Below are 24,733 nucleotides of genomic sequence, written 5' to 3' on the forward strand. Positions count from 1 at the left end.
GGTACAAAGCATGCAGTTAAATGTACAATATTTTCATATTAATAATAATAGTGTTTATATCAACAAACAGGTATTATTAATGTCTCGAGTTTCGAGTTCTTCACGCTTCTTCTACAAGATAGTATCTGCGCTTGCGCCTCATAACATCATTTCCCACACGTGAAATTGACCTTTATTAGAAGAAAACCAAATTTGTAGTGCTGTCTTTCGTTAATTTATTTCGTAAGCATACAAGATGGATACGTAGTCATTGTTCTTATCGTTTCCCAGTGCAATAACGTGCTTTCGATCGCGGCGCGCTTGTAGTTGTATATTTAAACGCCAGGCTGTGTGCCAGTTGACGCGGTTTGAAACTATACTAACACATGGCGCGCAAAACGATTTCCTGTAATTCCTGTGCTTCAGACTTGCCAACACACTGTTTCGGAGAACGAACCATGGTTTAGTTAACTGGCAGTTACTTTCACATTGAAAACCCCGGTGCTGGTTAAGACTGGCTGTTATCTCCAACTGGCAGTTAGTTAACAGAAAGATTAACAGGACTGAAAAACTGGCCCTAAATACATCGAAATGTTTTAAAAATGGAAATTCACTATCCATCACCGTGTCGTTTAGCCAAGTCTCGATGAAATCTAAACAGTCATATTATAATAGCTTGCTTAAGTGAATGTCACAGTGAGAAAATTTGTTTTACCCTGGACTGCAGACTAACGATGCTCTGGCGATTGGCCTCATGGCCAGTATAATTCTGTGTCGTCCTGTGCTTTGTGCTGAGCGCCCTTTTTAGCCTCAGCTTTTAATCAAGGTAAGGAAATTATTGTTTTCGGACACGCTTTTATTTTTGTTATGATATGGGGCTGGACCCCGTATAGTGTGACGTGGCAAAATAGCCTCAGTGCTGACGCACCAAAAAATTTAATTCAAATTGAAAAGAAAATTTGTTTTTTATACTTTGCACATGCTGGTAATACACGGAAAAGACAGTATCGTTTCCTTGGGAAGGTGCGGGTTGACATGAATATCGCAGCACAAGAGCACGAGGCACAAGAGATGAAAGTAACTGACAGTGGATGGCTTTCCTCGCGGTCGTTGGTCCTCGGGCGTCCGTAGTCCTATCGTGGCTGTGGTTAGGCCAGAAGAAGTTCCAGCGGCAGGAAAAAGAAAGTTCCTATTTCCTATTTTCCACGTCACAAACAATGAGCCACCATTGATCAAAGTTACTTCACAGATCGGATTCACACGTACGTGATATTGAAAAACACAAATGAAGCACAATACCAAGAAAATAATACCACAATTTGCAGAGCGAAGAAACACGATCCCAGTGCTATCCGCCATCTTGATTGCTTATGCAACGTCAGAGTTGTTAACTCCTGTTTGATTGAGTCGCCCTGGAGTAGCATCTATTCTAATTCTTATTGATGTTATTGCTCATGAATTTAAGACGTCTGCAGATCTAGTTAAAATTTGAATGTCTGTGTTGATTGGTAATACTGTTCGATTATCTACATCTAAAAGTCGGAATGAGTTTGTGGATATTTCATTTGTTGGGGTTATATATGAATCAAACTGTGCTTTCATAAAACAGGAGTATTCATAACTTCAGCATCATTGGTGTCCAATTATGTTTATTGTTAATGGGTGTTGATTAATTTCGTCTAGTAGATATACAAATCATAGTGAGGGTAGTGCAATACAAATTAAAGTGACTGCTGGTATAATTGTCCAAGTTGTTCCTAAAGCTTGTCTTTCTAATAATATTCAATTTGTTAATTTGTTGTTAAATAAGGATGTTAATAAGTATTCTACTAGTGTTGTAATTAAAATTAGAATTAATATTGCATGATCATGAAGAAATATTATTTGTTCTATTAGTGGAGATTTTCTACCATGTAGTCCAAGTTGATTTCAAGTTGCCATTTTTAACAAAGAATACTTGCTTCTAGACTACGATCGTAAATTATACAAAACATATTGTCTTGTACGTTTATCTAGTTTAATCACAAGGAAATTACGAGTGTTAGAAAAATTCAGATTGTTAATTTGAATTCAGCGTTAAAGGTTATATTAGAGACATAGCTACTCTCTCTTTTCTGTGTGCCAAAAAACTTAACGTCTTTGGATCTAGCTCTCGTAAGACGACACAAAAGGATAAAGAAAATAGCAATGCTGGAACTATTAAAGCTCTAAATTATCAACTGGGAATTACCAACCTGAAAGACGTTAATTTAATCCTGCTCATGCCATGAATCAGAATGTCAGTAAACGTTAAGGTTACCCCTACAGCTCGGGTTCCCTGGCTGACCGATAGCTTCTTAACTGCCATAGGATCTATTGGTAGAGCTCCGATTTCGCCCATAGCTGCAAAATAAATATTCATGATGGCACAATACAATTTAAATATGAAGTCTCGAAGATATACATATATATAGTGCTATTGGTTAATTTTTCATGCATTAAAAAAATCCATGAAGAAAGAGATACCACGGCATAATTGCGTAGACAAATTGATTCTATGGTTAAATATTAGCAAAGGGATTAATGAACGTTCCATACAGTGTACAATGGTTAGCAAATATCACAAGACGGAGATAGACACATTACACAGACAGGATGTTCTCGTCGGTTTGCAATGCAAACCTTACAATTTGAATTACTTACCTCATCGGGTGGAAAAGTACCAGCCTGACAGCCGGGTCCGAATCGACAGGTAGTGGAATTTGTATATCATTTGATAGTGAAGCTACATTTTAGCTCAAGCTAAAATTTTCACCCGCCCGAGATGAATTGTTGGCGCTCCACCCTAATTTCTGCTCTCCGCAGGTGTAACTTTCCACCCAGGGTTTCCTACATTCCACTGCCTCCCCAACACCCAATAAGAAACATGTACATATTATATAGCTATTAACGGGCCGCGCGGCACATGTTGCGGAACACATGTCGGAAAGCTCTCGGCACGGCTGACACGTGGTATAATGACGTATGTAGGATGCACTAACGAATATTGGATCGGTCTAAGGAAATTCCGTGCTCGCAAAACTCAATAGTCCAGATTAAATTACTTAGAAGAACGCCGGCGTTACGCACAAGTTTTGGAGAGGGAGAGGAAGAAGTGGGGGGAGAGAAAAGTGAGGGCTCTTCGAGGGGCCATCCAGGGACGGGATACGAGGAACTTGTGGCGGATTATTCGCATTCTCCAAGGGGTCGGTATGACAATCCATGTCATAAATGCTATTTTCAAGTGTATTTAATTGGCTTCACGATCAAATGTGTGTTCATAATTGATATTGCGGCAAAACTACCAATTTGCATTTATCAGTCAGCATTATCTGGTATTCAGTTCCGGGATTGCGCATTTGGTGGTAGCAGTGCACCGTACAGCTGACCGAATTGCTTAAAGAACCGTGCACAGGCAGTTCGAGTCTTTCGCTCACCGGTTGACTCAAATCAGCACAGTTCTTGTTATTCTATTAAGTTGTCTGTGAATATTATTATTGTGTCATCAACCATTGTGTACAAATAACATGATTGATACTATAAATACGAATTTATATCTTGATGTGCATGTAAACGTGCACGGGATAACGAATCCAACATTGTTGAACTGAACTAAGGAATCGCTTGCGTGAGCAGGTTGATGGAGCTGTTCGAAAAGGACTCGCTGCTCGTTGTATAAGATGGATCGGACAATGGACGTCTGTTTGGAATTAACCGAAAGGAATCGATTAACATCACGTTCATCGAGGGATTGTCAATTGTTTGCAATGGCGCAATATGTCAACTAAAGACAGCAGATGATGTTACGATTCGTGTATCGAATTGTAAATCAAAGTGAAGACCGATAATTGGAAATTTATGACGGCCGTCACGAACTTTTGGTGGGTATACGCAGTAAAGCGTAAGTACCTATATCAACTTCTATTCGAGTGCCATTCAGTACAGTGCAAGTGGAAAGTGACCTCAACTAATCATCATTACAATTCTTAATATGCTAGCATGCGTGTGATAACATTTATGGACATAAATAGCGATTACGTGTTCTCGTAAAACGTGGTTCGCGACAATGAACGTCGCGTAGCCCTTTTGGGCAAATACAGCGGACTAGTCTTAAATGAACATATTATAAGGGTTATTGACACCATTCTGACTTATTATTACGTGAAGTATAAATGACTTCACTTGCAAGAATAATAAATGATGTATTACTGGGTTGTAAGTCAAGGTCATGTGACATTGTTTACATGTAATAATTCACTTATTGAAGGGGTGATTATTATCTCCTCAGCTAATATCATTCTTTATGATATGGATCTTTAGTTTGACGGTTTAAAAATGTCAATTTTATTATTTTGAAAACCGTCCAATTTTTACTTATTTTGTTTTCAAAATCACTTCTCAGTTACCAAGGGAAGTATTGAGTCTAATGATAATTTAGCTAAAGACACCGCGTTAAATGGTTACAAATTATAGCCTTAAGAGTACTCATAAGGGAAGTACCGAATGTGTCTGTATCTCATTTATTCAGTAGTGAAGTTGCTTGCTGATGTTGGCTGTGCAAATATTATATTGTGAAAGATAAGATAGAGTATGCATATACAAAGTAAATTTTCATCCTTGCTATTGTTTAATAAAAAACTCATGTTTTAAACTTTGGTGTTACAATTTAACCTGGATGAGCTTCCCAGAGTGATTGAATGTTGATATATGTGTACTAATGCCAGTATTCCTTTACACAGGGTAGTGTAAAGCGGCTCGTATTGGTCACTCTGAGTAATGTTAATGACATCAGTAAACATGATGGCGAATATCACAGTAGGGATTCTGGGCAGGTGGCTTATTGCAACATAGTGCCATCCTGTCAGAACACTTGTGTTAATCTCAGTTAGCGTTAAGTAACAAAGGGTTTGTAGCCTGTGATCATTACACCATATAGGGTATACTGAAAAGGATTCATTACTTGGTATTTGAGAGTGCATTTCGTCTGGGGTAGTGATTGAATTAGTCTTTACATGCAGGCGAATTCAATATTTACGGATGAATCTTGGATTTTGTTGGCCTGTCAGCTTGATATATTTTAATCATTGTTAGCACCTGTCATGGCAACCAGTGCTATCGATAAGATGGGCAATACTGATACTTAGGGGTAGGTCACAGTGATTTCAGCGTCTAAATTAATTGTAAGAGTGACGTAATAGTCTGCTTCAATTCAGTTTCCATCTCACAAAGCATCGAGACACTGTTTTTAAGTAATCAAATCACAGTCTCGTCACACTGGTACACAATATGCATTATCTCTGCACGGAGTTGGGAGGATCATTTTCTCAAGCTGCTGCAAGGGGAAGTGTGGGGACATTTTTCTGAATGATATTTGCCAAGCAGGTGTTGGCAACACTTGTCTTCGAGTGCCCAGCAATCATGGTTGAATGATGTCGTTTTGTGTGTGCGGATTCTTCTCTTGTCATTTGTGCGAGAAGGAATGTATCTAGACATATGTGTACGTTATTAAACGTGTATTTTACATAAAGGTGAGTGTCCTTTTCAGACTCACAACTTACCCAACCACCGAAAGTTTGGATACAAACTGGAACGGGGCTCGTACCCCGACATGGTCCTTCGGACCGGATTTGTGACACACTGTGAAATTGATTCTAGTGACTTTCTGTTTCTTGTACATGCACAATTGTGAAACGTGACAATGAGTGTGTATTCGTTTGATAAATACAGTCTCTACACAGAACTTCTTATCACACTATTCGTATTTTCCGTTCATTAGTTCCTCGCCCACGAGACGCAAACAAAGAAAGTGACGTCATCAAGCCGTGATGCAACAAGCATATTTCGTTACCAGCATGTAGTGCAAACTGGTTTGCCAGTTTTTGGTCGGTTCGCTGTTCGTGAACGCTTCAAAATGGAGCGAATTCTCGCAACAAGGACAGTGCTAAAACGTGAGATTACGCGTCTCGAGAATCGAGTCAATTCCGAGACTTTGAACATTGCCATGATGTCATTGTGGGTTGATATAGCGACGCAACTATCAAGTGACTGCAAGCAACTATTAATTGATCTTCCTGAAAGGACGCTAGTGACTTCGGAAAGTATGAAGGTGAATTTTGTGTGGAAGAAGACCGACTAGGTCAGATTGTCTACAAACTTCGGCCAGTACAGTTTGCGGCATCAGGAAGTTTTATATCATTGACGTCATCATCACGTGACAGCCCACCCCGACAACAAGTATATGAAGTTAAACTTTCTAAATTGGAAATTCCTTCCTTCGGTGGATCACTGGAGGACTAGCTAAGTTTTCACGATTTGTTTAGTGGTATTGTCGACAAAAACGCGAACTTAAGTGGCGCTCAAAAACTTCAGTATTTGAAGGCTTCGCTCAAGGACGAAGCTGCCTTGCTTATATAATCGTTAGCAGTGACAGACGAAAACTATCAACATGCGTGGGAGTTGCTCAATAACCGTTATTCTAAAAAGAGGGAATTAGTTAGCAACACTGTCCAGTGACTGATGAATCAGCCGCAAGTAAATGAGAACTCGCACACAAGTTTACGTCGTCTTATTGACACTACAAATGAGTGCATTCGTGTTTTAAAAGTGCTCGGTATACCTGTTGAATCTTGGGACGCGATTTTTGTTTTCACACAACAAGACAACTCGATTCAGAATGCAAGATAGCAATGGAAACTCTCTCTCACGTTGTAAGAAGTAGCTAGTTTTTCCGAGTTGACTCAGTTCCTAGATCAGCGAGCGCGTGCATTGTCGTCAATGGCAAGTGAAACAACAATCGGCGGAAGGCGGTGAGTCATAATTCCTTCGTAACATCAACTGTTTCCTTATGCACCAAATTTCGCAGCAAGCAACACAGATTACACAAGTGTCAGGAGTTTCTTCATATGTCCGTGCAAAATAGGCACAGTTTCGTGAAAGATAAGGCGCTTTGCTTTAATTGTTTTCAAGAGCACAAAGTAAGATTATATACATCACACGGGTGTCGCCTCTGTGGAAAATATCACCACAGTTTAATTCATTTTCACAACGACAACAGGAATGGGCAGTCATCCACTTTCTCCCCCCACAAGTGTCTTCTCATGTTGCAGAAAACAAGTTAGGTAAAACATCTGGTGTACCACAAGTACTTTTATATACTGCTATTGTTAATGTTAGAAACAAACAGGGTTATTTTCAGCCTTGTCGTGTGCTCCTAGACTCGGCTTCGAAAGTGTCATTTGTGTCTGAGACGTGTTTACAAAGGTTGCATAATCTAGGCAACGCACAAACATAAATGTTTCTGGCATAACTGAAAGGGGTGTTTACACACCCAATGCTATGGCTAATGTTGTTTCTGTCAAGGTGCAAAACACAAGTGTACAGTGTAAAGGCTGTAGTAGTGAAGAAAATTACAGGTAATTTACCAAGGGTGTAATCACCTGGGGCGTGCACTTGGTCACACATACAGGACTTACCCTTGGCTGATCCAACATTTAACGTGAGTGCTCCTGTGGATATTTTATTGGGCTGTGATATTTTGCCTTTATTGTTGGGAAGTGGACGCTGCGTGGGACCTCCTGGTACTCCATAAGCATTAGAAACAGTCTTCGGTTGGGTGTTATCAGGCAAATTAATGGTAGTGTTGGTAATGCAAATACCAATTCAGTTTCATCTCTTCATGTGTCATGTGATTTAAATACTAACGTGCGTAATTTCTGGGAACTTGAAGCGTTGCCAACCCTTAATCATTTAAGGTCAGAAGAGAGAACATTTGAAGCACATTTCATAGCTACTAACCAACAAGAAAATGTTTGATATGTGCGAGAAGGAATGTATCTAGACATATGTGCACGTTATTAAACGTATATTTTACATAAAGGTGAGTGTCCTTTTCAAACTCACACCTTACCCAACAACCGAATGTTTGGGTACAAACTGGAACGGGGCTCCTTCCCCGATAGGGGTCGAGTAACAAATCAGATACAAGCGCTGTTTTTAAAACAAATACTGGGAACCAGCACGAGTGCAAGCACGTGTGGCGTCCTGAGGGATATGGGAAAACATGGGAAGGATGTGGAAGCCAAGATGGGATGTTTCAAGTACTGGGTGAAGCTGATAGGACAGTTTCTGCGAGTTCAGATTGAGGAAGGGTTCGCACGCCACTGGGCAAGAGGGATTAGAGACGACCTGTAGATAATGGATCTTGGGAGACTGGGGGAAGAAGTGAGGGGCGAGAGGTGTGAAACTGGGATGGAGCAAATTATAAGGCAAAAGTTGGTGGCTGTTGGGGGACAGTAGCAAGCAAGACATCGTGGCAGAATGTAGGTAGAAGTTATCGCTCGTCGCCGCACAACCGCCAGGAGTATGGGTGGAAAGGAGGGGAGGAAACGATACATTGATACGTGTACTTACCAGCAAAGACGTAGGGGGTTTGGAGGCAACACAAACTCAAGGGGGCGGACGGTCGTGCCATCTGCACGTTATACGGCGAAGAGGAGACGAGCGCTCACATCCTACATGAGTGTGTTTGGTCGGTGCCTCTCAGACAACGCAAATTGGGGAACAGTGTAAGGGAGAGCATTGACTAGACAATCCAGGCTGTATCTAGGGACGAGAGGAGTAATATAACGGATGCAAATATCAAAGCCCTGGGCTCCTATTTACATGCAGTTTGGAGGGAGCGCAGAAAAGTGCTACAAGGGGTAAGTGAAAGTGAAGGGTTCAGAACAGTGGCTCCGGTATAGGCCGAGCGTGTACTGCCGTGTTGTGAAGGTAATGATAATGAACAATCTGAAATATTAGAAGAGGGCTATATTGCCATTTATACATGTACATATGTATTTTATTCTAAATGTTTCTGTTTCTAAAAGTTTCTAAATGTATGAACAATGGGGTGTATTTTTAAGGCGGGATGTTTACATAAGAATATTGTAGGATACGCACGGCCCAAGCGGTTGTATCAATATCAATAAATATCGAATATCAAAAATATGTTAACGGTTTGAACGAGGAAAAGTAACAGCCTAATCTTTATAAATACTTTAAGTGTTACTACTAAAGAACACGTTTATTGTAGGTATGCATTTCGAAAACTTGCATAATGGTATCAAAACAACAATAATAACTTAGATTAAATTGCTACATGACTTTGCAATATATTTAATAGGTTATGCAGCAGTAACTTCAACTATTGTTTCTCTATATAAATTAAACTATTGATGAAACGCTTATGTAATTAGAAATAAGGTTTTGGGGCCACTCAAGAGGGACAATCTCGGTTGGTCCGGTTCTTCCAGCCCTTAAGTTGTCCTTGGATACTGCAGACATCTAGTTCTACGCAGAAGAAGCAGGTATGTACCTTGATGGCGAAGGTGCCTCTCTGTGATTCGCTGTCTGAGCCAATCTCACTGCCCCTTTTATTATCCTGCTTGGGATTTAAAATCCTGCCGGGATAATTCGTAAAGGAACAAAGCATGCTGTAAGTGTCGGTCTAAGAAACAACGGCATCAACTGTATGCATTCATGACGTGAGGTAAATTATACTTAACTTACACTGACTCGCAAGTTACGCTAATCTTGCGATATTAATAAGGTTAAATTTAAATCGAGATTGAGTAAAATTTCAAATCCATTCTATTCTTCAAAATTGATATGAAGTAGACCTTCAGTTTCAAATTTTTGTTTCATGAGAAACAATTAGATCATTCTGGACTCTGAAAGTTATTACGATTTTAAAATAACAACGAAAAGAAGTTACCAGCATTAAAGAGAATGAATAGGGTAGAATGTCAAGACATTCTATATGCCCCACCCCTACCGCCACCACACACCCCGGTGGACGAAGGTTGTCGGAGCTAAACTCACGATCTCGCCAGCCACTGAGGACGGTAATCAAGTTGGAGTCGTTTGAGTTTTCCTTCTTAGTTTAGAGTGCCCTTTCATCAATTTCATGCTGTCTCGTATACGCACAATTTATACTCATCGTTGCGATTAGCTAAAAAAGGCAGGAAAACAACGCTATAAGAGAAAGTATTTATTTAATATCAAATACATATTCATAGCCTACATGCAGATGTATGCACACACGCATATGTATTTTGTTTATATGTGTGGGGGATATGAGTGTGATGAAGAAATTATAATTATTAAAAGAGAAAGGATAAAATAAAGTCACTAAGCTTTTGTTGTATTCCTCATCAGAAAGCGCCCGTAACTACACACTCGAGATGATTTTTTGAAGGACTCGGCTGTAAAACATGGTAACTGATATTTTGGTCATTTCTGAGTTCATTGAGAAAAAAGTTTATTAGAAGCTATACTATAGATAAATTCTATTCATGTTGTGTTTACCAATTTCAGAAGGAAGGCTTCACTGAGTCCAATGCAATTTGTATGGCATGGCAATTTCACTCCGAAGTTGAAGGATGGCAGATTTACTTTGTAACTCAAAAATGACCAAAATGTTTCTTACCATGCTTTACACCCGAGCCCTGCATATATGAAAGTGATATAACTTAAGTGATTCATAAAAAACTTCAGGTTACCGGTAACACTTGTACCGTACGATAGAGAATGATTATAGACACGTACATTTATTTGTTAAATAGTTTTTAGAATAATGGTACATAAAAACATAACGAGTAACAGCACTGATACTAACATAACAGACATAAATATAAAAATTAATCATGTACTCACCTTGTGTAGATGACTTGAAGAACTGTTGAGCAGAATTTTTGCAGCAGTCGGTAAAGTTTGCATCGCCAATTCTACATACCGGAACATATTTTACTGCAATAATAACTAATATTAAAAGAAGATTGAAACGAAAAAGACACACAGACATATATTATATATACAGGGTGTTTCTGTGACCGTGTTACAGACTTGCAGGGATAATGGAAGGGAACAAACGCAAGAAAATGAGATAGGAAACCCTGGTTCGGAAATGCCCCAGTCTAAAGTTACAAGCTAAAACCTTCGAAGGGCAGACAACACTCACACAACGCGGAGGGGAACCATAAAAGATGTCTGGGGAAGTGGAAAACAAACGTAGAGGAATGAATGTAGTGACTTTAATAAGTAGTAACTGCATCCATCATCACAGCAGTTGTTCAAAGTGACGCCTCCCTGCCTCGAAACAGGCATGAGAGCGTCGCAATAAGCTCTGTCGCATCCGCTCTAATATCCCAGGAGTCGTTCGGAACAGATCACAGGCTGCAAGGATTTTTACCAAGAGTTACTCTATATTACTCAGAGGTGTCACGTAGACAACACTTTTGACATGACCCCACGAAAGAAAGAAAAAAAAACGAAATTAAGTAGGGTCAGATCAGGGAAACGGGCAGGCCAAGCAACAGGTCCGCCTCTCCCTATTTACCGCTGTGGGAAGGTATGCGTCAGAATATCACGAGCACCAGCTGCGAAGTGGGCTGGGGCCCCATCATGCTGAAACAAAATGCGTTGACGAACGAGAAGTGGGACATGTTCCAATAATTCGGAGAGGATGTCTCTTAGAAACACAGTGCACACTGGTCCAGTTAATTGTGACGGTAAAAGATACGGACCAATTAAATGTTCTCAGACAACACCCGCCCACATGTTTATAGAAAATCTGTCTTATGGCCCTTCACGATTGTGGCACGGCTATTGCACTGTCCATGCATGGCTATAGCGAATATTCAGCATCCCGTCTCTCGTGAAACATGCCTCATTAGTGAAAAACACGCAGGCATGGAACTGGAGGTCGACTACACAGATCTGCAGTAACCATTCACTAAACACGACGCGGGGTGCGAAATCGGCTGCACCGAAGGCATGGACACGCTGTAGATGGTAAGGGTGCAGCTCCTGCTCCCTCAGAACTTTTCAAACAGTACTATGGGCCTCACCAATACACTAATTTTACGTGGCACAGCCCGTGTACTAATGGATGGTTGTCCATCCACCCGATCCAGCACTGCTTCTTCAAGGTCGGGTGTCCTTGCAGTTCTTTCTCCTCCTTGTTCCTGGAATTAAGGTCGCACTTGCCCAGTTTCCCGTAATCGTTGGAAAAGTCTGGGAAACATGGTGTGCGCTGGATGTCTGCGCCGTGTCTGCTCAGGGTGTCATTTTAATGCTGCCCACGGACCACAGAAACGTATAGAGGACATCAAAAGAAACAATTTTTTGTGGGTAAAGTTTATCTCGTTGGTGCGTCGTTTCGGCGCTACAGTCGTTCAAAAAAGCCCCTTTTGCCGCCTGTCTGCAGTAGTAGTAGTATTAATGAAATGCCATAGTTCGAGGGGGCTTAACCCCCATGGCACCTCTTCTGGGTACGGGCTGGTATGCTCTGCTCCAGTACGCAGTGAGTGCAATTCAGAACACACAAGAAAGAGAGAGAAAGAAGCAAGATTGTTTGAACAATTTGAAGTGTGAAGAAGGATGCCGGTTAAGCCAAATGATCAGACATTTAAAGTTGATCTTATACTAATAACGTAATTCCCACTCCGAAAAAAATGACCTTTTAATACTAACATTCTGAAAACAAGTTCATGAGCTAAATAACCTTGAGGGTAAAACAAAAATGTTTCGATAATTAAGAAAAATTGCAAGGCAAAAGAATAAAAACTTTTAAAAGAAAAAAGTACACAGATATAAAAAATACATTTTGTTAAACAAAATTTTAATGTGAACTTATAAAGAACCTACGAAAATAACATTGACTCTTTTTTCCCTGATTTTGCAAGAATTTCAATTTCATCCTAGCTTAAATGAATGGGTTTGTTGTGGAGAGAAGCAGACTCCAGAAATCTGCAGTCTGCAATATTGAATTATAGTTTTATTGCCGTTTATTCCCTGTCCTGTCCATTTTGCGAACTGCAATCGTCATGAAAAGAAGTATCGTTTTTGTGTCACATTTAGAAATATTCTTCGTTTTAATAATCATTGCTAATTCGTATTCTTTAATTTATAAATATATTATTTTCCAAACATGTATAATTATCAAGGCTGTTCAATAGTTCTGGTTTAAGAAAACAAATTAAATGAAATTTGAAAACATTGTTAATTTGCGCACATAACTATTTGAATCCTTGTGCGAATTGAATGTAAATAAGCACCAAGCAGTTTGCTGTGTGACAGTCTTCATCAGTAAGCGACAGTGTTGCTGTTTGTCGGGAGAAGGGTCTACCGCTGAGTTTCATTTTTTCGTGACTTTAGTATTGCAATTCTACAATAATACATTTAAGTCTAGCTGCAATACTACCATAGCATTGGTGGTCACATCTAATATTCTAGCATTTCGCCGAGCACCGTGCTAGAGTGGTTATCACGGTACGACTCCAATGGTCCTGGATTCGAATTCCGGCCTTGGCATGGGTGTTCTATGTGAGTGTACCTCTATCAATTTCCTCATATCGTCACTCATCTTCATCGTCGCAATTGGTCAAAAGTGTCAGAAAATCGACGTAAAATAACTTAATTCAATAATTACAACATGATTTTGGATCTTCTCTTTCTTCCAAATTTTCGGATGTGGCCTCCCCCTAAAAAAAAATGAAGGGTAGGAGCCTGAATCACACAGAATTATTGCCATAGCGGAAAGCCAAACGTCTGTACAAGCATGGCTCAAAATGATTAATTATCAAGGTTTCATATTCGTTTAAGCTGCCTTATATGTGGTGTACGCACAGCAGGATGTACAAATTATTGCTTGGCAAATTGTCCATGACTCTTTTCTTAAGTTTATCTCTTACATCCTACGTGCTTTTAAATAATGATTTTTTTAATTATACTGGAGTGGAGGTTGTCAGTAGCATTGTTTGGAGTCTTATTTCAATTCTTGAGGTTCTCATTTAATAAAACAACGCGGATGAAAATGGTGATGGTAAGTAATACTTAGCATCCAACTGTACGAGGACAAAGCTTGTATGGTAGTAATCATCTCAACACGTTTACACAGTGTACCTTTCGTGACACTGCACACACCCATCCAGTAGTCCAATTCTCTCCAAATACGGTCCAAACACGGGAAAGTTTGACACTGAATTTTTCGATTTTTCAGTTTTTTGGGAAGAGAAATTAGTCTCGTGTTTCCTTTTTAAATGTTGTTTTTCGTTTTGCGAAAAAACTTTCGTTTTACGTTTTGTGAAAAAGAATTCGCATTTCGTATTGCAAAATAAAATTTGTTTTTCGTTTATCGAAAAATATTTCAGTTTTCCGTTTTCCGAAAAAAATTTCGTGCTTGCAAAAACAAAGGAGCCAGGTGTAGAAGGGATACTAGTAGACAAGTATAATAAAGGAAATGATATAGTCTCAAATAGAAAAGCTGTTAAAGGAGAAATAACATAGAGACAAGAAGATAAGTGAATAATCCAATATCTATTCTATGTGGATTACTTTCAGTTAAAAATAGGCAAGCGTGCGAAGTGCAAATGTATGGAAAATGAGAAACGTAACAAAAAATCAATAAAAATAGAAATAACAACTAGGTATTGTGAACAAAACAGATGCAAACATTAGATATATTTAAAAATTTAATAACAGTATTGGTGTTAATCTGAAATTCTAAATTCACGACTCCCATACACGAAACAACACTTTACAGAAACTCTTTCATAGTCACCGCGATAAAAGAATGGAATGAACTTCCTACCACTGACCTCAGGGGAGCTCCACCCTGCAACATACAAATTAAACTTAAAGAAACAAATAGTGCCTCCCTTTGTCTCTCTTGTAAGGTATAAGAATGAGGTATTGTCCTTAGTTTTAGTTTTAACTCTGTGATAATAGTTACTAACTGTGGTTTTAGATTTTACTCTGTGTAATCAGTACATTAATAGTTTATATTTCTAAGTAGGAACACACACACACACACACCCACACACACACACACATATATATATATATATTATATATTTTATATATATATATATATTATATATATATATATATATACACACACACACACACAAAAATTTTCTATATTTTAACTTTTATACTGTAAAATGGTTATGTACTTTACATGTAATATGTATTTGTATTTGACAAGTGTTTGTTGTAAAAGTGGCCCGTGAGGCAGAACACGCCAGCTTTCCATTCTGTTCTAATTCATGAAATTACTCGTTCATATTATAATGTTAATTTTCACTTACAAAATTGTCCCATTACAAGATCTGCAGTAATCACGATGAGTAAAGCCACTTCTTTGTGGAACAACATTTTTCTCCTTCTTCACAACAGAGAACACACAACTTCCTACTCGTCAAGAAACGAACAGTGTCTAACAATAAGTGCGAGGGATATATGAAACTTTCGAAAAACATATTAAAATTAAGGAAATATCTTGCGAAAGATAGTTAATTAGATCAAATGAAGACAGTAATTATATGGAAGAGAAATAATATATAGGAGTACACACACACTCACACGATTATACGATACGTCGCAGTCAAGAAGGAAAGTTCAAGGCCTTTTCTCATGGAAAATTAGAGTTTTGAAAAATTACTCCATAGGTTCCCAGAAAATTATGAACAATAATTCACCTTGCTTTTATGCGCAACAGGGCATCATTTTCTCTCTTGCATTGCGAAATATTAGTTCAACACCACAACACATTTCTTGACATAGGGGAGTAGTAGTACATAGAGGAGGATTTTTCAGTTCTCAGCATGATTAGATTAGAGAAAACAATCACATATAATAAATATATAATAATAATAACCCGTGGCTCGACAGCCCTCGAATGGTCTTGGCCTATCTTCCGACTGCCAGTCTCCCTCCCACAATCCTCCCTAGAGGTGTGGAGATCTTCAACCGGTGATGGGATGGTGTGGGGTCAGCACGTCGAACCCCCAGCTGTTATACGAGACTTTTATGATCGGGTTACGCTACTCACTCGCAGCTCCACAATTCCCTCACGATGGTGGGTTGCTACCGGTCCTATACACAGGACGAGAACCCAGAGACTGAACCCAGGTGGACTCGAACCCATGTCGTCCCACAGTCGGAGCCCAAAGCACAGTGCCTCAGACAGCACGGCCACGGGGGAGGACAAACAATCACATAACCTGTAAATTGTGTCGTTATAATTAACTTGCCATCAATATACTGAAGTGTTTGCTACTAGAGTAAACGACTCAGTTATTGGTACGCACCAGGCATGCATTTATTCCAATATCGTCGGAATGAGCAATGCTAGTAGCAGTGCAAGAATTTATAATGGTATGATTTATTGATACACATTGATTGGGAAATCACACAAACATGAAATCACATACACTAGTATTTATTTAAATGAAAAAAGGTAATGGAAATTTTCATAAGTGAATTTGAAAGTTTATAGAATTTGATCTGAAACGCATTTCTGTTTGCCAGAAATGTGATGATTTCTTGCAACGAGTTATGGGGGAAGTTGTTCGCTGGATACCATCCATTTATGGTGCCATTAATTGGAAAAAGAACTGAGCAGAGAAACAAGTGTCGCTTATCACTTCCATGTGAAATACCCCTTAATGATTGCATGCTAAAGAATGCTCTAACACATCGCAGCAGACTTTACAATTTTTGTGCCACTTTTGGCTAATTTGAGGAGATGGAGATGAGTGACGAAATATTACACCCTGTTGACCATTGAGGCAATATATTTTTCATGAAGCGGGGGTAGGAAACACGCTTGAGCCTTTAGAGAAATATAGCAGTAAAAATAATAATAAATGTGGACGTGGCGAAAAATGGACACGGTAAGAAACTAAGCCGTACTGAAAAGAGTTGGTGAAAAAAGATCTATACTGGAGACCTGCTAAGGGATGCCTTGGAGGGAATGGTGATTTGGATCTAACTTTAAACTGTAGGTCCAGTCCCGATTAGCCTATCTGTACATAAAGTGGACTTAAAACAACAACTCAACAAGATAATTTATGCGTGGCACAGTATGCAACTTTTCGCCATCCACTTGATGGCAGCACTTGATCTGGAAAAAACTATGGTACACCCAACGGCGAAAGAAACAGTAGGCGAATTGCCAACCACCATTGTAATTCAGTCTGTATTACACATTGTGATGACAATGAATTGAAATAGTGACGTCAATAAGCAGATAACAATGCCTAATTCGAACCAACACAGTTTCATTCCTTAAAACAACACAGGGTGTAGAAAAAAAAGTAATCAAAATTGCGGTGGACAATTTGCCTATCAATATCTGTGCCGTTGACTGTACCATGGCATTACTGTGGCCGTGAACAACAAGACTCACTCCTTACCGCAAGGACCACACAGTATTTTCAAAGCCCTGATAACCTGGACAGTATCTATTTTTTAAATTGGACTTTTAATCAATGTAGTTCTCTTTTCTATATTTCGTTGTATTTTCTGTCAGAGAGAGCTGTTGTTCGCTCTTTGTATTTCTGGCATTTTTTTAAAGAAAAGGAATCAGAGCTCAACCATGTATCCACGGTGACGTCCAAAGTGGACGTTGGGGGGGGGGGGGTGTATTCTGAATTATTTAATGATTATAATTTTTGTCCCTGTATGCCAATTAAATAAGGAAACTGGTCTTGTGCTTTGGCCAGAATTTCAGGCCTTTGAGAAAACTCTGTGCCATGGTGTGCAAAGTATACAGTACTGTGTGAGGTTGTTTGCATGAATTTAGTTTTATCTTACACAGTTCAACATTTTTTTTAGTGTGTAAAACACGTGCTTGTGGCAGTCTATGAAATTTCTATTAAATTATTTTAGAATTTGTTTGCAGCAACTTTAGTCACTGATGATCAGCAGTTAATAGCTCTAGTGCATAATAGTTCTGGTATTTGAGAAGAAAACTTTAAATGAGCCCAGCAATTGGTCATCAATTTCTTCTCTGTAAACGATCTCTATTCTTAAAATACAAGTGATAGAAATGCAGTAGTTTTCCCCTACCTATGTTTTGAGAAATTATATTACCCAGCCAAGCAACAAATGTGGACCTTTAGACGGGAATTCTTTGAATATTTGTAATCATGTGAGCTGTAGCATGACCAAATAGTATCCGTGAGGTCATGAAGCGAATATAGACCATAATACAATTTCAAAGGCGTTTCTTTCAATTTTAATGAATTTTTCGTTCTTTATGGTGCATATAAATCCACCCCGCCGCATACCACATGTAGCACACAATATTGCCTTTGGGTATCCCAGACCTGATACCTGCTCCATCTGTGATGAATTCAAGGCAAAGAAACAGTCTCTTCTTGCTAAGAAAGTGAATTACACCAGTAGTGTATCAGAAGTAGATAAAGAAGTGAAGAGGCTAGAAAGGAAATTGGTACGTATACTCTAACTAACTCTCAAGCCTTCTTATACCCGAAGGGTTATGGCTTCAGCAACACATGTATTCCTATCCTATCATTGAGACGTATTTTATTTTCAGTGCTTTGCGTCTCCTAAAGCACTATTTGCGAAGTAAAATGACCAAAAACCACCTTAACTCAGTGGAAACTGTGTCAAGCAAGCAAGGATACACTGGATAATATTAATACTAAAGGGTCATGAAAGATTTGATTGAACGTTGCGATAGAAGAAGAACCATTTTTAGCAAAGTGGAAAATATTTGTTTTGAAATAAATATGCCACTGTTTTATTTAATCAGGATTAGATTTTTTTATTTATACCTGCAAACATGCATTGCTGTGGCTGAAAGTTGCAGTATTATATATTATATATTTATATGATGCATAACCCTTGTCGAAAAAATACGTAAGCGCGCATAACGTGCTTTCGTCTTGGTGCTTCTTGCCTGTATTTGCTCTAAATTTCCGTTGGGCATCTGTAGCACTGTTTGTTTTATCAAAATGTAGCACACAAAAATGTTTAGCTCCGAGAAGCACCATCTAGCGGCGGAAAATGGAACTACAGGGAACAACTGCATTACAAAAAACTTACAACTTTACTCGTTCAACTAATGTGCTGTTTACTTACTAATGCTAATTGTTTTTTACAATAAAATTTTGAAAGTGTTACCGCACTTTATGTACGTACGCCCTGTATATTTGGTGTATCCTCTCATTCATCAAATTCTTACGAAGGGAAAGCCGAGGTAAAATGGAACTAAAGGACGGAACGGAACCCCCTGTTAATTCTTTCAAACGAAAAAGACTGGAACTGATCAACTATCCATAACGAGGTGTTGGCAGGTAGTTTCGGGCATGTTGAGTGACCAGTGTTGTGTCAACGACGTTTTGGTGAGTTTTTGGTTTTGTTTTGTAACTTTTTACAAGTCTCGATTCTGAAGGTAAGACAAATTGCTTTATGTAACACATGTGTACATGTCAAAGACGTAGTTTGTACTACAGTGTTGCATATTTCCTTGGCATTTCCCGCCATAACATCATGTAGCGTAACCGTGTAGGACGGAGCGAAATGGTCTAGGGTTACATTCTTTCTGACCCATTTTGATATGTTATTGCAATTATCAATAACTAAATTGAGACCAACGGCAAGGAAAACAATAGAGTCATGAAGTGAAGATGAAACAACAACTTTTTATTCAAAGTCCATCGAAGGATGGATTTCCTACGTAAGCTGTCGTAAGTGGCTCATGCGCAGGATTTGATAGTGATGATGAAACAGTCTTAGTTTGTAAACTTTACACACAATGAAAACTTGTTTTGGACGTGAGAAGGTTACATAATTGCATTACAATATGATATCTAGATAAATGATCAAAAATTATGCGTATTACATTGCAAGTACGGAGAAAAAGTGGTCCATTGTACCCCAGTGAAGGATTTTAATTTGTTAATTATTTCCAGTTTTTCTTTATGTGTGTAAAGTCTCCTTCTGTGTAAGTTATATTTTTATGTCTGTCAATGTTCAAAGAATGTTAATTTGTAGCCATTTTTGTCAAATATACTTTCTTTATAGTCTTTCCAATATTGATTGTTCCCTTCTTCCTGCATCCAACAAGTGGAGAAATAACTAACTTAAATATAATTTCTATGCCTTCTTAGCATTTTTACTAGAAATTAGGCTGTCTTTATTTTCTGAACTAATTAATGTTTTTAAGGATCGCGTTCCTTCAAAACACTCCTGAAACGAACTGTTGTGACAGCTACATTCACACAGCATGTCGAGAATTATCTCGTTTAAAGGTATTTTCTACATCTCCTAAGCATTTTCCGAAAGAAACTTAATTCCACAGCAAGATGTGTGAGTGACCATGCTAGAGAATGCTCTAACACATCGCAGCAGACTTTACAATTTTAATAGTAGGAGTGCAAAAATTTATAATGGCATGATTTATTGATACACATTGATAGGGAAATCACACAAACGTGAAATCACATACAATAGTATTTATTTAAATGAAAAAAGGTAATGGAAATTTTCATAACTGAATTTGAAATATAGAAAAAAAAAGTTTATAGAATTTGATCTGAAAATTCAAGCGCCAGGTAAAAATGGTCAGGTGTCATGGCAACCGGGGACCCTGGCTGTACATATTTATTATGTACATCTTTGTAGTAAGAGCAATTACAAATATTGTAGTGTAGCAGAAGACTTGCTTAACTTTGTAAATTTGCCATTGAACATCGTATATACATTACACATGAAACATGAACATAAAGGATCCAAGGCGATGTGACAGTTATGTGTGTTATAACTACATATCAAAATACGAAGAACTGAAAATTCTATAAAAAATATATAAAATTCAAACCATGAATGTAGAGACTCACCGAGAGTTTAGTGATGACACACAATAGTGCTCTGAGAATGTAGAGATCCCATGTTTCAACTTAAAGTTGCCACTGAATGAGGGAGAATTCCTGTAAATTATAAGCTTTGCATAAGCATCGTTGAAAAGTACTATTTTCATGCATTCAGGCACAATGTTACATGTGCAATGAACAAAATTACAAACCCCATGAAACCAAACTCACCTATACTAACACATAAAGTATCCAGTAACTTGAAACCTAAGAGATCTAAGTAAACAAATCATTTATAAAAAATGAAAGCAACCTAATAAATATGGACAATTACTAAAACATAATTACAGCATGGAACGTAAGAAATACGGTGAGTTTCTAAGAGGATGCCAAAACAAATTAAATCGATAAAAAACAGATCATCTTTAAAATTAAAAAGAATTAGATGCTCTGTGGAGACATAAGAAAATTTTAGAGCAAGGGAAGTTTCAATTATGGAATTATAGCGGTGGCTCAGTCGGTAACGCGTCTGACTACCATGCTCAAAGTCCCTGGTTCGATCCCCGGCCGGTTCAAATCCGGGAACTTTTCTAACGATGGAAGCGGCCCCGGCGCCTACCCAGCGTCGAATAAATGGGTACCTGGGGGAAACCCTGGGGGGTAAAGGCGGTCAGGGGCGTGATGCTGATCACATCACCCCCACTCACGACCGGATCAAGAAAGTGTGGGGCAATACCCCCACACCCCCTATACGCCTTCATGGCGTGGTGCTAAGCACAGGGGAACACTTTACCTTTTTTAAATGGATTCCTAAGTGTGTTGTTCTAATGATTATCTTCCTCCGAAATTAATATACGCTTTTCCTGTTTATTTACTTTCACATATTTCTGGGTTTGTAGTTCAGTAAAACAAAAGGTAATACACCAATACACCATGCCAAAATTTTCTTTGAAAATAATTCATTTCTGGTAAGAATTAATGGTTGCAGGGATGGAAGAACTTCCGATTTGTGGATTCTTAATCAAGCCGTCTAAAAAAAATACTTACCCTTTGAGAAAATGCTAGTCTAAGTAGGTTATGAAAATTTGGATAGATAATACCTATTATATCCTCAATGTAATGTGCATCTGTACATTGCTTTCTTAAAGTCTAAAGCACTCTTCTAGCTGCTCGTGACACATATTCACGTACTACAAACTGTAAAGAATAATTAACCCTCCTTTTGAAGCTTTCACACATATTTCCTAACCTTCTCTGCGTCCGGTGAAAACCACCCAATATAGGGTAGTCAGGGCGCATTATTTGCAGTTAGAATAAATTTAAAAACACGTACGTAACAGTACAAAGTCTGATAACATGTATTATTTATTTCTACAGACATATACAAAGTGGGAATAATTGCAGTACGTGGATAGCGGTGAACTGTTTACACGGTTATAACACGTTGGTAATGTTGCAGAAGACACATAGTATTACTTACTTATATTGTAGATCCTGCAACAATACTTGTTGCGACGAACTTCCACTCGGTAATGGTGTAATTTCTTCATCTTTGAACGGCGTGCAGCTACAACTTGGAGAAAGGCTTATTCCAAACACACAAATTTAATCTGCAACTTTCTGCTTGTTAGCATCAAAATATGTCGGAAGAATGAAAGATGGAGTTCAAGATGAAATTCAAAGTTTCTTCTAGGCTCCTCGCAAGGTTGTTCCTCATTAACACGAATTTCTAGAAAAATCATGATTTGATCCTATTGTCGAAATGTCAGAATTAATAAGTTTTTCGGCTCAGAAAAGCGTAATAATACAACATTTTTCTTAAAATTATCTCTGGTTTGGTTTGTATAGAAAATGAGTTTCAAACGAATATTAGCATTGAACACGAATTTCTCGAAAAATCCAGTTTTGATCCCATTGTCGAAATGTCAGAATTAATAAGCTTTTCAGGCTCTGAAAAGCGTAATAATACAACATTTTAATGAAAATCATCTCTGGTTTGGTTTGTATAGAAAATGAGTTTCAAACGAATATTAGCATTGAACACGAATTTCTCGAAAAATCAAGTTTTGATCCTATTGTCGAAATGTCAGAATTAATAAGCCTTTCAGGCTATGAAAAGTGTAATAATACAACATTTTTCCGAAAATCATCTCTGGTTTGGTTTGTGTAGAAAATGAGTTTCAAACTAATATTAGCATTTAATGTGTGCACCAATTAACAAAGATTTCGTCCCCAACACTAATGATGTCACATCAACCAACCGGATTGCTTAAAACTGTTGTGACAGCAATCACTACCGGATATAACATCTCAAAAGAATTTACTACGCTCAGAAACGTGAACTTAATTCCAGAAATGCTCCCGTCTCAAAACTTCCCTTCAAAAACAAATCTCTCCCTAACTTTTTCTTCGCCATTGCTCGCCATACAAAATCTTCTCTGAGGCACAGATAAAACAGATATTATATCTATCTGGAACATCCAACCACCACACACCGTCGCGAATTAGCAGACATGAAATTCTTGCATTAAATTATGTATGGCAAAATTGAAGCCAAATTTCTGCTCATCAAATTTCATCTATGAGACCCCACACGGCCAACGGATATCTCTTTCACAATCCAACTAAGGCTATCTCTTCAACAGCGGTATCTTTTCTATAGGCTTCCTTGCTCACATAATAACCTTCATCCAAATGTTGACATATTCTTATCAGAGCACAGTTTCAGAAAACTGTTAACAATGTATGTGTAATTTTATTTTTTTTCTGTACCATCTTGTACTATATTGTTTTGTTGTTATTTTTCCTGTTGTTTTCCTGGTCATTCTGTACTGTAAACTGAAACTTTTATTAAAATAAATAAATAAATTCATTAATAGTCATTTTGAAGCTTATTGTTAACTTCCTATTGAGATATACATTGTTTGCATTATTATTGTCCTTATTTAGAGTAGTAGAGAAACTAGCGTGTTTACTTTTAGCACTGCCTGCTTCTTCTTGCGAGGGTAAACGTAGTTTCAGTGCTTTGCGTCGCCTGAAATGCTATGTACGAAATACGAAGAACCAAAAGCTTCTTAACTCTGTAGCACTGTGCCACACACATAAGGAAGATGGGTTATATTAACAGCAAAGATATCATGAAGGATTTCATTGAACTCTGCGATAGACGAAACCACCACCTTCGGAAAGTCGAGTAGACGTTATGTTTTGAAATATGTCATTGTTTCATTTAATCAGGATTAGTACTTTTTTATTTATAACTGTAAACACGTATCACCACCCTCGATTCCCGGAAGGAAACACTCCCGCGCGGAACCGAGGCTGATGTTACCACGCAGTGGAAACGTCCCAGGAGAGTGCCCTGTGCGTCTCGAGGACCTTCATTGGAAATAAGATCATAAAATATTACCAGCACTGCTTCAATGAAACAGATAAATATATTAACCTGAATTTTTTTTCTTGTCTGGTGAGAACAAATTTCAAAATATATTAAATGTAACAAAGTCCTTTTGAACCATTATCTATAGTTATAGTTCCATTAAACATTTACATAAGTTAACTTAAATACACAAAACAAACCTCAACTGTTTTACAATTAACTTAACGAACTGTACCTTTAATTTACTGGCGTCAGTGAACGTGCAATCAATATGAAATGTGTTTGTAATTATCAGAAAATTTGCCCCTTATTTTACCAATAGACATATGGCCGTATTTAGAGGGGGGTTTTTAGGGTTGAAACCCCCCCGAAACTTCTGACATGTTGGATTAATGGAAGTTCAGAAACAATAATCTGTAACTAATTTTCAATTTTTGTTCGAAGTATCACAAAAATACAAGGAGACAATGTTGAAACGATCGAGCTAGAATTTTCATACATTTGGAATTGTGAAACTTGAGTGAAACAGGATTTATTCTCGGAATCGTAGGCAACCCGCGACCCCTCGATTTTTACTTCTGAGTAGTGGTGTTTACGGTAGGGACAGGACAGGAAAGTATGAACCCCCCTCAAGCAGTTTTGCTATACTTAAAACTTGCTCAACATGAGCATATGAGCTTTTTGCTCAAGT

At 38.2% G+C, this 24,733-nt stretch overlaps 1 protein-coding gene across 1 annotated transcript in view; it reads right to left on the reverse strand.

Annotated features, from left to right (window-relative positions):
* Positions 1 to 15,249, reverse strand: part of LOC145994358 (uncharacterized) — a 214,521-nt gene extending 199,272 nt beyond the window's left edge. Inside the window, exons 1-3 of the mRNA XM_083130474.1 lie at positions 15,129 to 15,249; positions 10,693 to 10,785; positions 2,214 to 2,361 (exon numbers count right to left, since the gene is read on the reverse strand). Of these exons, the coding sequence (XP_082986600.1) occupies positions 2,214 to 2,361; positions 10,693 to 10,785; positions 15,129 to 15,195 (308 nt within the window). The 5' untranslated portion in view covers positions 15,196 to 15,249. The remainder of the gene's footprint in view (positions 1 to 2,213; positions 2,362 to 10,692; positions 10,786 to 15,128) is intronic.
* Between the last annotated feature and the right edge of the window lie 9,484 nt (positions 15,250 to 24,733).

The sequence above is a fragment of the Lepisma saccharinum genome, chromosome 10 (genome assembly GCF_977018435.1).
Source record: "Lepisma saccharinum chromosome 10, izLepSacc3.1, whole genome shotgun sequence".
Taxonomy (NCBI): Eukaryota; Metazoa; Arthropoda; class Insecta; order Zygentoma; family Lepismatidae; genus Lepisma; species Lepisma saccharinum.